Source organism: Salvelinus alpinus, chromosome 29 (genome assembly GCF_045679555.1).
Source record: "Salvelinus alpinus chromosome 29, SLU_Salpinus.1, whole genome shotgun sequence".
Taxonomy (NCBI): domain Eukaryota; kingdom Metazoa; phylum Chordata; class Actinopteri; order Salmoniformes; family Salmonidae; genus Salvelinus; species Salvelinus alpinus.
Genome location: NC_092114.1, coordinates 38563041 through 38579602, shown reverse-complemented (window position 1 = coordinate 38579602; position 16562 = coordinate 38563041). Strand labels below are relative to the sequence as shown.

The 16562-nt window shown below is 43.2% G+C and overlaps 1 protein-coding gene and 2 long non-coding RNA genes across 3 annotated transcripts; 2 read left to right on the top strand and 1 right to left on the bottom strand.

Moving 5' to 3' along the window:
* Positions 1-132: 132 nt before the first annotated feature.
* Positions 133-716, top strand: LOC139558691 (uncharacterized). Its single transcript, XR_011671622.1, has 2 exons — positions 133-247; positions 676-716. It is a non-coding gene; the product is annotated as an uncharacterized lncRNA (long non-coding RNA).
* Positions 717-5800: 5084 nt separating this feature from the next.
* LOC139558692 (uncharacterized) lies at positions 5801-6384 on the top strand. The gene is made up of 2 exons (XR_011671623.1): positions 5801-5915; positions 6344-6384. It is a non-coding gene; the product is annotated as an uncharacterized lncRNA (long non-coding RNA).
* Positions 6385-7811: 1427 nt separating this feature from the next.
* Positions 7812-8953, bottom strand: LOC139558973 (uncharacterized). The gene has a single exon (XM_071374529.1). It carries the CDS (start codon positions 8847-8849, stop codon positions 8058-8060), a length of 792 nt encoding a protein of 263 aa, XP_071230630.1. The 5' UTR covers positions 8850-8953; the 3' UTR covers positions 7812-8057.
* Between the last annotated feature and the right edge of the window lie 7609 nt (positions 8954-16562).

The following is a 16562-nucleotide window of genomic DNA, read 5'->3' as shown; positions in this document are numbered from 1 at the left end:
TAGTGCATGTGCTGCCATCCTGTTAGAAGGTAACAGATTATTTTATTACAATAGTTAAAATGGATTTTCATTGTGTTCCATGATGTTATTTGCCCCCTAGTGGAGCTTTCTGGTACTTAGAGTGTACACAAACAGGAAGTAGAGAATTCGTTCTGCACGCTTAGAAGCAGCTAAAAACAACGCTACGGTGCAGGTCTTTCAGTGTAGTTATTTCTTGTCACGCTTCAGCCTTGGAAAATATTTGTTTGTAAGTTCGATTCAAGCATTTAGCTAATGATGATAATCTTGTTATTGATAGAGTTTCTTACATATCAATGTTGGTTGGTTGCATTTACTCACAAATTGCAATGCCTTTCATGTATGATGTTAGCTGTATTACTTTGCTCGTGCGTCATGCAAACGAATTGTAAAATATACAATACTGTATTTTTGTTACTGTTTCTAGTGTAATATGCCTTGTTATTCTACATAGATGGTTGTACATTATTAGAGTAATGAAAGGAGTTAGTCAATTACCATATGAGAAAGCAATTAGCTATATGGTTTGGCATCATGCCAGATGCATGGTACCGTAGCACGTGCTTTGTATTCATGCAACTTCAAATGTATAATGTACAGCTACAGTATGTTGGTGTGAATTGAATACTAAAGTATATTCTTTTCTGTGTTTTGCAGTTTTACAACATAAACGTTTACAATATATTCATTCAAGAAAAGTTACGCCTTGGGAGTTTTATTGAAGACTTAGTTGTTAGCTATCTGTCTAGTTTTGCATGGGAACGCAACTCAAGGGCAGAATAGTAAAAAAACATCATCACGGCGGGCTCAAGCTCAAGAATAACCACACACGGTGGTTTTGTTTCTACATTCATCAGCCAACAAAGCCTCTGTTCCTATGGAAGACCAGCAGTCTACGGTACAACAACCAGAGCCAAGAGTTCGACAGAGAGAGATGGAGGAGCCTCTTCAGCACATTGGGACCAAGTCTCAATCTACAAGATCAAGGTCATCAAAACAGTCAAGCAGATCCTCAACGGTGAGTTCTGCAGCCATCAAAGCACGCGCCAGAGCAGACGCAGCGCGTGCACAAGTCTCCTATGCTGAGAAGGAAGCTTCTGTGATGAAACAAAAGGCAGAAATAGAGGCCAGCTTGTTGAAGCAAAAAGCTGACCTCGAGGCAAGTTTATATGTTCTCCAAGTTGAGAGAACAGCTGCTGCTGCGTTGGCTGAAGCTGCAGCCTTTGAAGAAGCTGTAGGATCAGAATGCAGAGAACTTCACAAAGAACTAGACACAGGGACACAGCCCTTAAGTCCAGTCCAGCGTACCTGTGAGTATGTGCAACAACATGCTAGGCCCTACTTTGCTGAACTTCCATTTGAAGTGGAGAAACAAGAGCTTAGTGTTGACCCAGCTACATACTATAATCCAGAAAGTAGCAAACAACAGAACATGAGCAGAGACTCTCCGTTCAAAAGAAATGAACAGCAGCATGGTGTAAATGGAAAACAAGCCCACTTCCAGTCACACACACAAAGCGTCCCTGAGTCACAAGTGGCACCAGACCTCATCAAGTACCTCCTACGCCGTGAGATGGTGAGTTCCGGACTCCTGAAGTTTGATGATCGCCCTGAAAATTATTGGGCATGGAAAGCATCCTTTCTCAATGCGATCAGAGACTTGAATTTATCAGCCAGGGAAGAGTTAGATCTAATTACCAAGTGGCTAGGGGCAGAGTCGTCTGAGCAAGCAAACAGAATTAGATCTGTCCATATTTTCAACGCAACAGCAGGGCTTAACATGGTCTGGCAACGACTAGAAGAGTGCTATGGTACACCTGAAGTGATCGAGAATGCACTGTTGAAGAAAATTGATGATTTTCCAAAACTGGCTAACAAAGACAATCACAAACTAAGAGAACTAGGTGACATTCTTCTCGAACTGGAGTGTGCTAAAGTATAAGGGTACCTTCCAGGCCTCGCTTATCTGGACACATCTCGGGGGGTAAACCCTATAGTAGAGAAACTACCATTCAGTTTACAAGAAAAATGGATTGCGCAGGGATCCAAATACAAGGAGGACTATCGGGTAGCATTCCCACCATTCTCGTTCTTCTCGAGATTCATCAGGAACCAGGCGAAAACTAGAAACGACCCCAGTTTCACCCTCTACACCGCAACTAACCAGGTGTCTATGAAAAGTGAGAAACCTGCCAGGTACAGCAGCAAGACACCTGTGACTGTATACAAAACCGATGTGTCATCTGAGCCCTCAGACCACCAAACCAAACCCAGTAAGACAAAGATTGAAAACCCTGACCATCACTGCCCGATACATAACAAACCTCATCCTCTTAAAAAGTGTCGTGGGTTTAGGTACAAAACTCTAGATGAGCGCAAATCATATCTCAAAGAGAATGGAATTTGTTTCCGATGTTGTGGGTCAACTCAGCACAGAGCTAAAGACTGTAAGGTGTCAATCAAGTGCTCAGAGTGCGACAGCGACAGACATCTTGCTGCTCTGCATCCAGGTCCAGCCCCTTCAAATACAGACACTGCTACAGCAGAGAAAGAGCATGGCGGGGAGCAAGGTGACGATGCTCTTCTATCTGTCACCTCAAAGTGTACGGAGATCTGTGGTGAGGCAGTTAATCCAAGATCATGTTCAAAAATATGCCTAGTTAAAGCTTATCCGGCTGGGAAAAGAGAGAAAGCTGTCAAAATGTATGTAGTGCTTGATGAACAGAGTAACAAATCTCTGGCCAAGACAGAGTTTTTCAATCTCTTCAACATCAATGACAACTCTGCTCCATACACCATGAAGACCTGTTCTGGGGTAACAGAGACTTCAGGCAGGAGAGCCGTCAACTTCATGGTGGAGTCTATAGACGGACACATGCAGCTATCTCTCCCTACTCTGATAGAGTGTGATATGATGCCAGACGATAGGACGGAGATTCCCTCCCCCGACATTGCGTATCATCATCCCCATCTGCAACCAGTTATGGACAAAATTCCAGCTGTGGACCCAGACGCTCCCATCCTCCTGCTCTTAGGACGAGACATCTTAAGGGTACACAAGGTACGAGAGCAAATCAATGGGCCCCACGACACTCCTTATGCACAGCGACTCGACCTCGGGTGGGTCATCGTGGGTGAGGTCTGTCTGGGAACGGCTCACCGACCAGCCAATGTTAACGTGTTCAGGACAAACATACTTCAGAATGGTCGCACATCCTATCTGAGCCCTTGCCCTGACATCATCCAGGTAAAAGAGAACTACAACAGTGTAGCTCAGAAACACATCTCTCCCTCTACAATGCACTCGAGAGATCCAAACACAACTGTGAACACAGACAACCTGGGATGTTCCGTGTTCGACAAAACACAAGACGATGATAAACCAGCACCATCAGTGGAGGACAAAGCCTTTTTGGACATTATGGACAAACAGGTTTTCCAGGATGATGGAAACAACTGGGTGGCTCCACTACCTTTTCGCCCCACTCGACGTCGCCTTCCTAATAACAGGGAGCAGGCCATAAACCGTCTCACATCACTTCGCAGGACTTTAGACAAAAAGCCTGACATGAAGCGTCATTTTATTGACTTCATGCAAAAGATGCTGGATAACGACCAAGCCGAACCTTCACCGCCACTAGAGGGAGACAAAGAATGTTGGTATCTACCCATATTTGGTGTTTACCATCCACAAAAGCCTGAACAAATAAGAGTAGTATTTGACTCCAGTGCTAAGTGTCAAGGCGTGTCACTTAACGATGTTCTGCTCAGTGGTCCAGACTTAAACAACACACTCTTGGGTGTCCTAATGCGCTTCCGCAAGGATTGCATTGCACTAACAGCAGATGTGCAACAAATGTTTTACTGTTTTGGTGTACGTGAGGATCACAGAGATTACTTAAGGTTTCTCTGGTATGAAGACAACAATCCAGATAGAAACATAACTGAGTACAGGATGAAAGTCCATGTATTTGGGAACAGCCCTTCACCAGCCGTAGCCATCTACTGCATGAGACGAGCAGCGCTACAGGGTGAGAAGGAACATGGATCAGAACCCAAGCAATATGTAGTGAGGAACTTCTACGTCGATGATGGGCTGACATCAGTAGCTACAACAGAAGAAGCTATCAACATTCTAAGAAAAACACAAGCAATGTTGGCGGAGTCCAACATGAAACTACACAAGATTGCATCCAATAGCAAAACAGTTATGGAAGCCTTCCCTATGGAGGACCGTGCAAAAGACTTAAAAGATCTGGACCTAGGAGTGGATCCTCTCCCCTTTCAACGGAGTCTGGGACTTTCCTGGAACCTGGAAACAGACAGCTTCTCATTCCAGGTGTCCCACAATGAGAAGCCTTTTACGAGGAGAGGCATCCTGTCCACAGTGAATAGTCTTTATGACCCCCTTGGGTTCGTGGCTCCAATAACAATGCAAGGTAAAGCCTTAATCAGAGAACTCTCTTCTGATCAGAGTGAGTGGGATGCCCCTCTTCCCCCAGAAAAAGAAGAGAAATGGAAAATGTGGAAGGATTCTTTGATGGAGTTGGAACATATGTATATTCAGCGGACCTACATCCCAGTCTCCTTGTCTACCACTCAAAGAAGAGAGCTACACATCTTCTCGGATGCCTCTACAGTAGCCATAGGAGCGGTAGCCTACCTGAGAGTTATTGACTCGGAAGGTCAATGCCATGTTGGATTTGTCATGGGGAAATCAAAATTGGCCCCTCGTCCGGCCCACACTATCCCACGCCTAGAACTGTGTGCGGCTTTGCTAGCTGTTGAGATGTATGAACTGATCAGAGACGAAATTGACATTGATGTAAATGTGGCCAAGTTCTACACAGACAGTAAGATAGTTCTCGGTTACATCCACAATGTCACCAAAAGATTCTATGTGTATGTTGCCAATAGGGTAACTCGCATCAGGAAGTCTACCCATCCAGATCAGTGGTGTTATGTAAACACTGACAGCAATCCAGCAGACCATGCAACCAGGCCTATATTTGCTGCGCTCTTAAAGTACACCAGTTGGTTCTCAGGTCCACCTTTCCTGACCCAAACAAACTCAAGTGAGCCTGAGAACATAAATTTTGACCTTGTAGAGCCTCACGCAGACGCAGAGATTCGACCAGACGTCACTGTCTTCGCCTCTAAGGTTTCTGGAGCTCAACTCGGCTCTCATCGCTTTGAGAGGTTCTCAAGCTGGAAAGCTCTCAATCGAGCCACAGCACGACTCATTCATGTTGCCAGATCCTTCCATGAAGGTGCGGACAACACCAGCTGCAGAGGCTGGCATGACTGTAATAAACCATGCGGTACAAGTGAGTTGTCACAAGCCAAAACAGCAATCATTCACTGTGTGCAACATGAAGCCTTCAGAGAAGAATTCAAATGCCTTGAAAAAGGAAAAGAGTTCCCAAAACAAAGTACACTCAAAAAACCTTTCCCAGTACTGACAAAAAGGTTAGGAAAGTAGAACTAAACATTGTCAAGCAAGGAGCTGCTAAGGTGTTTCTGAGACCAATCTCAGAGATTGTTGTTCTTCTTTCTGAAGCATCCTAGAGACAAAAGATAATAATAGAAAGGACATTATTTGTTTCTTGATATGTTTTATTTCATAGTGGCACAATTTCATTATACCAGGCGGGGAGTGTGCTGCCATCCTGTTAGAAGGTAACAGATTATTTTATTACAATAGTTAAAATGGATTTTCATTGTGTTCCATGATGTTATTTGCCCCCTAGTGGAGCTTTCTGGTACTTAGAGTGTACACAAACAGGAAGTAGAGAATTCGTTCTGCACGCTTAGAAGCAGCTAAAAACAACGCTACGGTGCAGGTCTTTCAGTGTAGTTATTTCTTGTCACGCTTCAGCCTTGGAAAATATTTGTTTGTAAGTTCGATTCAAGCATTTAGCTAATGATGATAATCTTGTTATTGATAGAGTTTCTTACATATCAATGTTGGTTGGTTGCATTTACTCACAAATTGCAATGCCTTTCATGTATGATGTTAGCTGTATTACTTTGCTCGTGCGTCATGCAAACGAATTGTAAAATATACAATACTGTATTTTTGTTACTGTTTCTAGTGTAATATGCCTTGTTATTCTACATAGATGGTTGTACATTATTAGAGTAATGAAAGGAGTTAGTCAATTACCATATGAGAAAGCAATTAGCTATATGGTTTGGCATCATGCCAGATGCATGGTACCGTAGCACGTGCTTTGTATTCATGCAACTTCAAATGTATAATGTACAGCTACAGTATGTTGGTGTGAATTGAATACTAAAGTATATTCTTTTCTGTGTTTTGCAGTTTTACAACATAAACGTTTACAATATATTCATTCAAGAAAAGTTACGCCTTGGGAGTTTTATTGAAGACTTAGTTGTTAGCTATCTGTCTAGTTTTGCATGGGAACGCAACTCAAGGGCAGAATAGTGCAATTCATGTATTGTTCAGTGTTGTGTTGTGTAGTGGCTTTGCTGGCATGCATAATGGTGTTTTCCCGCTAATCGCATTATGGAACGAACATTCACACAGTAGCCTACTGCCTCGTCCGCATTGCTGTGCTTATAGTGCGAAGAAATAATCGTTTATCAACATTTTAAGCTAAGCATTCTGATCTGTTGCATGAACCTTATTGCTTTAGATACTTTTGGGGATGTAGCATAGGCCTACTGGTTGTATGAATTCAGTATCTATCGTCCCACAACTGTCCCAGAGTCTGTTTTGAATATAGGCTATTTCTTTCTCGCACAGAACGACAAACTGACCAATAGAATATACACTTCTTAAAACTGGGGTGCAGCTCCTAATATTGGTTTACATATCAGAAAGCTTAGTCTGCTTTTTAGGTTTGTTTTGTTTCCTGTTTATCATTAGGGGCCAGGTAAAGAGTAAGCACTTCTTCATAACCAGTGGTTGACGGTCAGGGTACATAGGCTACTCGTCATCAATTCTGTTCAAGGTTTCTGTTTCTGCTCAGCTCTTCTCCCACAGCTCTCCTAGCTCTGGGCTGGGCAGCAGTGTGTTGTAACCACGGTGTGGTTTGTGTTCCAGACGCAGAAGTGGCAGAGAGGGAGGTGATGTCATGTTGGACACTCCTGGCCTGTGTTGTCCCCAGTCTCGGCCTTGTTTTGCGCCCTCTGTGTCTTTGGACTCTGTTTCCGGTCAGGTGAGCTTGCTGCAAATCCTTGGCTTGCTGCCCTAGATTTACAAAGGCTACATTTATAGAGGAAAGTTTGCACTTCTTTTTAATCAATGCATCAAAACAAAGCATTGTTTTATACATTTAATTATATATATAAAATTAACAAACAGTAGTTTAATATGAATTAACCATTCATTAATGCATTTTCAAATCACTAAGCATATCTTCATATAGATTACTGATAAAGACACCAACAAACTAGTAGGCTAATTGTTCATATACAGTGCCTCAGGGAAAGTATTCAGACCCCCTGACTTTTTTCACATTTTGTTAGGTTACAGACTTATTCTAAAATGGATTAAATAAATAAAAATCCAAAATTGGAAATCAATAATTGGAAATGAAATACCATAAGAATACCACCAGGTGGCAGTGTAGTATATCGTTGCTGTATTGATGCTGTGACTACAGCTTTTCAATAGTGAAGTCTTTTTCAGCGTCGTCCAAACTAATATTTTGGGGTTATATGTACTTAAAGCGCTCTTTCCCCCAAACAACTGGTTGAAAATATGTGGTTAGATGAGGCGTGGTCACTGGAAATAAAGTATAATGTAAATAAACAATGCACACTTATTTTAAGTCATTTTATTACACTTGAACACATCCATAATAGTAGCTTGTCAGGTAAAGGCTACATTTACACTGCAAACATCTCAAGCAATCTTATCCTAATCCTATGACTATAACAAATTAACCTTGTTACTTTGTTGATTTAGAATTGTATTGATCTGATGTTACATCTCTTAATTTTCTGATCATAATGTGTATGATTAAGACAAACCTATTTACTTATCTATCAAACATTTTCTGCCTGGATTACAACACTTCCTTAAGCAGCAGACCATAAGGACGGATGGAGTTTTCCACAATAGCTCTCTCTTGAACAGGAGATGATCCCTCAGGCACATAAACCAGCCAGTAACTCTCTCTTCGACACTGTTGCCTTTTCTGGGGGTTGATCCTATTCTGTAGCACCACCTTGTAGGTTTTGTTATCTACTTTGGACGTGAATCTCTTGGAGAACTTCTCAGCTACGTTAATGTCCGGTGTTGAGTACACTCCTCTTCCGACAGTAGCTCCATCTCCATCATTCCTGATGATGCCCTGGGATCCTTCCATAGCAGGTCCATGGTAGGACACTGGCCAGGCCTCGTCTCCGGTCCCCAACCATCCATCTCCATCCCTGTATTTGTTCAACACCTTCAGGGCAATGCGGTTCCAGCCACAGGGTCGGACGTACTGTTCCTTTCCCCGAGTAAACACTGCTTCACCATCCTTAACATTTGTAAAGTCGTAGTCATACCGAGAATCAAGGAACTCATTCACGTTCACAGAAACAGTGGTTTGTGGAATGGATGCGGCGGATGGGGCATCTGGTAAAGCTAAGGCACCTTTTAAAGACAATGTCCCCAAACTTGGGTACTCCAACTCTAAAAGGCCCTCTTGTACGTAGAACTCCTTTAGTGCGACCACATTGACAAAGTCCTGTGGGGTTAGTGAAAGTGTTCCCGCGGTGGCCGATTCCACGTTGCAACCTGAGACAGCAGACAGAGCCTCCAAGATGAGATTTACGTTTGGCATGGTGAGAGTTAGAAATCTCGAAAACATTTACGGTAAGAAGACTTCACAGAGAGCAGAAAAATCCTTCCTGTGTGTGATCCGACACGAAGGCGTCTGCTCTTGTAATTTCACCTATACATAGACTGTGCTGTGGAATGTAATATTTACTTTCACTTTCTGTTGCAGTGACTGGAAAAACAAGCTGGTGTACGGTAAATGTACACTGACTGTACAAAACATTAGGAACACCTTCCTAATATTGACTTGCACCCCTTTTGCCCTCAGAACAGCCTCAATTCGTTAGGACGTGGAATCTACAAGGTGTCGGTAGCATTCCACTGGGATGCTGGCCCATGTTGACTCCAATGCTTCCCACAGTTGTGTCAAGTTGGCTGGATGTCCTTTGGGTGGTGGACTATTCTTGATACACACGGGAAACTGTTGAGCGTGAAAAACCCAGGGGAGTAGCAGTTCTTGACACAAACCGGTGCGTCTGGCAGTTACAATCATAACCCGTTCAAAGGCAGTTAAATATTTTGTCTTGTCCATTCACATTCTGAACGGCACACATACACAATCCATGTCTCAATTGTCTCAAGGCTTAAAAATCCTTTTATAACCTGTCTCTTCCCCTTCATATACACTGATTGAAGTGGATTTAACAGGTGACCGCAATAAGGAATCATAGCTTTCACCTGGATTCACCTGGTCAGTCTATGGCATGGAAAGAGCAGGTGTTCATAATGTTTTGTGCACTCAGTGTAGATATAGTGAACAAATCTTGATCATCCCCATTTATTGTTATGGATGAATGGTAGCAGCAAAAACAGGAGTGAATGTAAACACTTAAGACTTGTAAATAGTTTACTTAAAGGGACATTACAAATAAAAGTTTATCTTTTGCAAATCTGCAGTTGTTACATAAATGTTTTTGACTTCAAGTAATTATATATACCCATTGATTCTTGAACAATATAACTTATAAATACTTAATGTGCTTAGTTGAACTGTCTTACCCGATCAAAACCCCAATTATAATCTTGTTTTTATATTCTCAAAACATTGTAGTCGATATCCGCGCTTATAAACCCAGGGTCGTTACAACATGATTAAAGCTATCATTTTGATCTCATGGATGATCAGTCCTTGCATCAATAGTGCGGTCTATGAATTTGAGAGTGGTTCTATTTCTTCAGCCCCATTGGTCAGCTATTTACCCAAACGATGGCGGGATAACCCATTTGTTATTGTTTGAACTGCAGATTGCCTCTATGAATTGTTTCCTCTTTCAGGTAAAACAACATATTTGTGTAGCTCCTGTGTGAACAGGATTTCAAGTCTCAAGGTTAAAGTACTTCTGTTCGTCATAATCGTTAGGACTAAACCTTGTCTAACTGTAAATCCATGCCTGAGAGGTTTGGATGGCATGAAGTCAATATTTAATCACTGACACTGACATATATATATTTCATAAGGAAGTGAGTCTGCACTATGCCAGTATGAAGCACACTGGTAAGGCCCGCCCCATTGCTCAGGATTGGCCCAGAGAGATGTTATCTATGCAACAGTGGCCCAATGTGTTCATTCAGGCGTATGGTGCATCTGCTGACGTTGTTCTTTGAATATCCGTTCTTGATGGAAATAAGATTGTATTTTCATTTGTGCATGTTTGAGTGTTTCTGTAAATGTTGAAAAAGCTAATGTAATAATAGTTTTTTTTATCCAAAGAATCTCAATATAATGGTTTTAAGCCAACAGGATATAGAATTAGTTGGATAAAAGAATAGTATCTTGCGTATCTTGAAAGACTCAAATACATTTATTATAGGATTAAAGAGCAACCTTTGTATAATGTACTCGTACTGTAATACAAAGAGGTAAAATACAAACTGTTTCGTAAAGGAGTCAATTAGTCAAATCAATGTGTTATTTTCTCCAAACCCTGGAATGCTGGTAAGGCAGAGACCACAGTGGAATAGATGACCTGATGCTGGTCTAGCAGAGACCACTGTGGAATAGATGACCTGATGCTGGTCTATCAGAGACCACAGTGGAATAGATGACCTGATGCTGGGCTCCCTGTACCCTCGATCTTTCCCTCCAGTTCTGCCGACCCAGAGATGCATACTGAACCTCAGTGTCTTCCACATGAGAAGGACTCTGAGACACACACGGAAACATACAAATATTTAAATTGACATTTTATCAATGTTTTCATTGAGTGATATTCATTTGTACTCACTTCTTCCCCATCACTTTGTGTGATATCAGACCCTATAATATTTTTTTTTAAATATTGTTTTAAATGATAGCAATACTTGTTGGGAGAATGCACACATTTTACACAAATCAATTACCATATACCCAGTGGCGACCCATCATTCAGGGCAGGTGCACCTGTTTTGTGCCCCACATTTTTAGCAAAAAAAATGTATATCATTGAGTTAATGAAGCTGCATACAAACACGGTCTCTTTTTTGTTTTCCTGAGTAAGGCAGCTCCAAAATGCAGGTGTTTCAGTCTAGCTCAGTGCTTTCTGTGGTGGGGCAAGCCAGCAGAAAATATGGAGTGTTAAGCCTTGATTGGCTCAGTGTTCTGTCACTCATGGGGACACTACGTCACCGCAAAGTCTAAGGGGAGACCTCGAAAATTCTAGCCCTTTGGGTGCTGCCATGGAGTTACATTAGAAGTGCTTATCTAAGAAGGCTCAAGGTCATTGGACACAGATAACATTATGTCAAATCATGTTATACGTACAGTACCTTTGATTGGACTGATCATGTCAACATCATCCTTTCAAAATCTAAGCAGTCATTATCGTGAATCAAGTCGACAATCTACTGGCAAATCCTTTTCAATCCTTGTCATATGAAGAGAAATTATAGATAAAACGTATCGGTGCTCATCGGCAATTGGACATAAACATTTCACAACAAGTTGGAAATCGCAAATTCAACAATGAGTGGTTTGGAAGGAAGTAAGCACAGCACAACAAGGTGAGTCCAAAAATGTATTGTATGCCTCTGTGTAAATTATGTAATATGCCAGGGAAATATATATATACTACAGCTAAAAAAGTAATACTAAGTGTATGTTGTGTAGTAAACTGTTAGTAGCCCATGTGCCTCATGCTAATAATTTGGTCCCCTTTCCCCTCTTAATTTCACCTACTGTTCTGACTTGGCACATGTAGCCTATAGCCTGCTTTAGAGAAATGTAATCATTGAATATTGTAAGAGCTTTCATTGTCTGCTTATATGACCCCACTATTTATCCTATGGTTCTGACTTAGTGTACAGGGAGAATTCTGTAAGAACAGCCCATGTTCTGAATTATGTCATTGTACATTTAAAAAATGCTGAACAAATAGCTATATTGACAACGTCCGTCCTAGCTCACTCATTAATGTCTTAATCGAAATTACGGATTGCCTCTTATCCGCTCGTCGTTCCCTTATGCCATAGATTGTACATCTCAATTGACAGTAGAAACCACATTTGTTAAAAAAATTAAGCCATATCAGCTATGTTTAAAAAAAAGCCTGAATGAACTGTTTCGCTGCCAGACAAGGTGCCGTTGATAGCCAGGTGTAGCAGTGGTAAGGTGTTGGTACTGCTGTTGGGACAGTTTTATGTAGGCCCTAACAGTTTGTGGGAACTGTTTGTCACTGTTATAGTGCAATTAATGTATTGTTTAGTGTTGTGTTGTGTAGTGGCTTTGCTGGCATGCATAATGGTGTTTTACAGCTAATCGCATTATGGAACGAACATTCACACAGTAGCCTACTGCCTTGTCCACATTGCTGTGCTTATAGTGCGAAGAAATAATAGTTTATCAACATTTTAAGCTAAGCGTTCTGATCTGTTGCATGAGCCTTATTGCTTTAGATATTTTTGTGGATGTAGCATAGGCCTACTGGTTGTATGAATTCAGGATCTATCGTCCCACAACTGTCCCAGAGTCTGTTTTGAATATAGGCTATTTCTTTCTCGCACAGAACGACAAGCTGACCAATAGAATATACACTTCCTAAATCTGGGGTGCAGCTCCTAATATTGGTTTACATATCAGACAAAGCTTAGTCTGCTTTTTAGGTTTGTTTTGTTTCCTGTTTATCATTAGGGGCCAGGTAAAGAGTAAGCACTTCTTCATAACCAGTGGTTGACGGTCAGGGTACATAGGCTACTCGTCATCAATTCTGTTCAAGGTTTCTGTTTCTGCTCAGCTCTTCTCCCACAGCTCTCCTAGCTCTGGGCGTTGACTTCCGGCGCCGAAAAGAGATGGCTGCCTCGCTCCGTGTTCCTTGGAAAATATGCAGTATTTTGTTTTTTTACGTGTTATTTCTTACATCGGTACCCCGGGTAATCTTAGGTTTCATTACATACAGTCGGGAGGAACTACTGAATATACGATTAACGTCAACTCATCATCGTTCCTACCAGGAATATGACTTTCCCGAAACGGATCCAGTGTTTTGCCTTCCACACAATACAATGGATCTGATCCCAGCCGGCGACCCTGTGCGACGCCGAAAAAGGGGAAAACGTGGCGGTCTCGTGGTCAGGCTTCGGAGACGGGCACATCGCGCTCCACTCCCTAGCATACTACTCGCCAATGTCCAGTCTCTTGACAATAAGGTTGATGAAATCCGAGCACGGGTAGCATTCCAGAGAGACATCAGGGATTGCAACGTGCTCTGCTTCACGGAAACATGGCTAACTCAAGGGACGCTAACGGAGTCGGTGCAGCCAGCTGGTTTCTTCATGCATCGCGCCGACAGAAACAAACATCTTTCCGGTAAGAAGAGGGGCGGGGGGGTATGCCTTATGATTAACGAGAAGTGGTGTGATCATCATAACAACACACAAGAACTCAAGTCGTTCTGTTCACCTGATCTAGAACTCCTCACAATCAAATGTCGACCGCATTATCTACCAAGGGAATTCTCGTCAATCATAATCACAGCCGTATACATTCCCCCCCAAGCAGACACATCGATGGCCCTGAACGAACTTTATCTGACTCTTTGTAAACTGGAAACCACACACCCTGAGGCTGCATTCATCGTAGCTGGGGATTTTAACAAGGCTAATCTAAAAACAAAACTCCCTAAATTCTATCAGCATATCGATTGTGCTACCAGGGCTGGAAAAACACTAGACCATTGTTATACTAATTTCCGCGACGCTTATAAGGCCCTCCCCCGCCCCCCTTTCGGAAAAGCTGACCACGACTCCATTTTGTTGATTCCAGCCTACAAACAAAAACTCAAACAACAAGCTCCCGCGCTCAGGTCTGTTCAACGCTGGTCCGACCAATCTGAATCCACGCTTCAAGACTGCTTCGATCACGCGGATTGGAATATGTTCCGCATCGCGTCCAACAACAATATTGACGAATATGCTGATTCGGTGAGCGAGTTCATTAGGAAGTGCATTGACGATGTCGTACCCACAGCAACGATAAAAACATTCCCAAACCAGAAACCGTGGATTGACGGCAGCATTCGCGTGAAACTGAAAGCGCGAACCACTGCTTTTAACCAGGGCAAGGTGACCGGAAGCATGACCGAATACAAACAGTGTAGCTATTCTCTCCGCAAGGCAATCAAACAGGCTAAGTCTCAGTACAGAGACAAAATCGAGTCGAAATTCAACAGCTCAGACACAAGAGGTATGTGGCAGGGTCTACAGTCAATCACGGATTACAAAAAGAAAACCAGCCCCGTCGAGGACCAGGATGTCTTGCTCCCAGACAGGCTAAACAACTTTTTTGCCCGCTTTGAGGACAATACAGTGCCACTGACACGGCCCCCTACCAAAACCTGCGGGCTCTCCTTCACTGCAGCCGAGGTGAGTAAAACATTTAAACGTGTTAACCCTCGCAAGGCTGCAGGCCCAGACGGCATTCCCAGCCGCGTCCTCAGAGCATGCGCAGACCAGCTGGCTGGTGTGTTTACGGACATATTCAATCAATCCTTATCCCAGTCTGCTGTTCCCACATGCTTCAAGAGGGCCACCATTGTTCCTGTTCCCAAGAAAGCTAAGGTAACTGAGCTAAACGACTACCGCCCCGTAGCACTCACTTCCGTCATCATGAAGTGCTTTGAGAGACTAGTCAAGGACCATATCACCTCCACCCTACCGGACACCCTAGACCCACTCCAATTTGCTTACCGACCCAATAGGTCCACAGACGACGCAATCGCAACCACACTGCACACTGCCCTAACCCATCTGGACAAGAGGAATACCCATGTGAGAATGCTGTTCATCGATTACAGCTCAGCATTTAACACCATAGTACCCTCCAAACTCGTCATCAAGCTCGAGACCCTGGGTCTCGACCCCGCCCTGTGCAACTGGGTCCTGGACTTCCTGACGGGCCGCCCCCAGGTGGTGAGGGTAGGTAACAACATCTCCACCCCGCTGATCCTCAACACTGGGGCCCCACAAGGGTGCGTTCTGAGCCCTCTCCTGTACTCCCTGTTCACCCACGACTGCGTGGCCATGCACGCCTCCAACTCAATCATCAAGTTTGCGGATGACACTACAGTGGTAGGCTTGATCACCAACAACGACGAGACGGCCTACAGGGAGGAGGTGAGGGCCCTCGGAGTGTGGTGTCAGGAAAATAACCTCATACTCAACGTCAACAAAACAAAGGAGATGATTGTGGACTTCAGGAAACAGCAGAGGGAGCACCCCCCTATCCACATCGACGGGTCAGTAGTGGAGAAGGTGGAAAGTTTTAAGTTCCTCGGTGTACACATCACGGACAAACTGAACTGGTCCACCCACACAGACAGCGTTGTGAAGAAGGCGCAGCAGCGCCTCTTCAACCTCAGGAGGCTGAAGAAATTCGGCTTGTCACCAAAAGCACTCACAAACTTCTACAGATGCACAATCGAGAGCATCCTGTCGGGCTGTATCACCGCCTGGTACGGCAACTGCTCCGCCCACAACCGTAAGGCTCTCCAGAGGGTAGTGAGGTCTGCAGAACGCATCACCAGGGGCAAACTACCTGCCCTCCAGGACACCTACACCACCCGATGTCACAGGAAGGCCATAAAGATCATCAAGGACAACAACCACCCAAGCCACTGCCTGTTCACCCCGCTATCATCCAGAAGGCGAGGTCAGTACAGGTGCATCAAAGCAGGGACCGAGAGACTGAAAAACAGCTTCTATCTCAAGGCCATCAGACTGTTAAACAGCCACCACTAACATTTAGCGGCCGCTGCCAACATACTGACTCAACTCCAGCCACTTTAAAAATGGGAATTGATGGAAATTATGTAAAAATGTACCACTAGCCACTTTAAGCAATGCCACTTAATACAATGTTTACATACCCTACATTACCCATCTCATATGTATATATACTGTACTCTATATCATCTACTGCATCTTGCCATCTTTATGCAATACATGTACCACTAGCCACTTTAAACTATGCCACTTTATGTTTACATACCCTACAGTACTCATCTCATATGTATATACCGTACTCTATACCATCTACTGCATCTGCCATGCCGTTCTGTACCACCACTCATTCATATATCTTTATGTACATATTCTTTATCCCTTTACACTTGTGTGTGTGTGTAAGGTAGTAGTGTGGAATTGTTAGGTTAGATTACTGTTGGTTATTACTGCATTGTCGGAACTAGAAGCACAAGCATTTCGCTACACTCGCATTAACATCTGCTAACCATGTGTATGTGACTAATAAAATTTGATGATGATGATGATGATG

What these genes read in the sequence shown, in the direction of transcription:
- LOC139558973 (XM_071374529.1), bottom strand. Translation starts at nt 8,849, where the DNA reads ATGTTTTCGAGATTTCTAACTCTCACCATGCCAAACGTAAATCTCATC.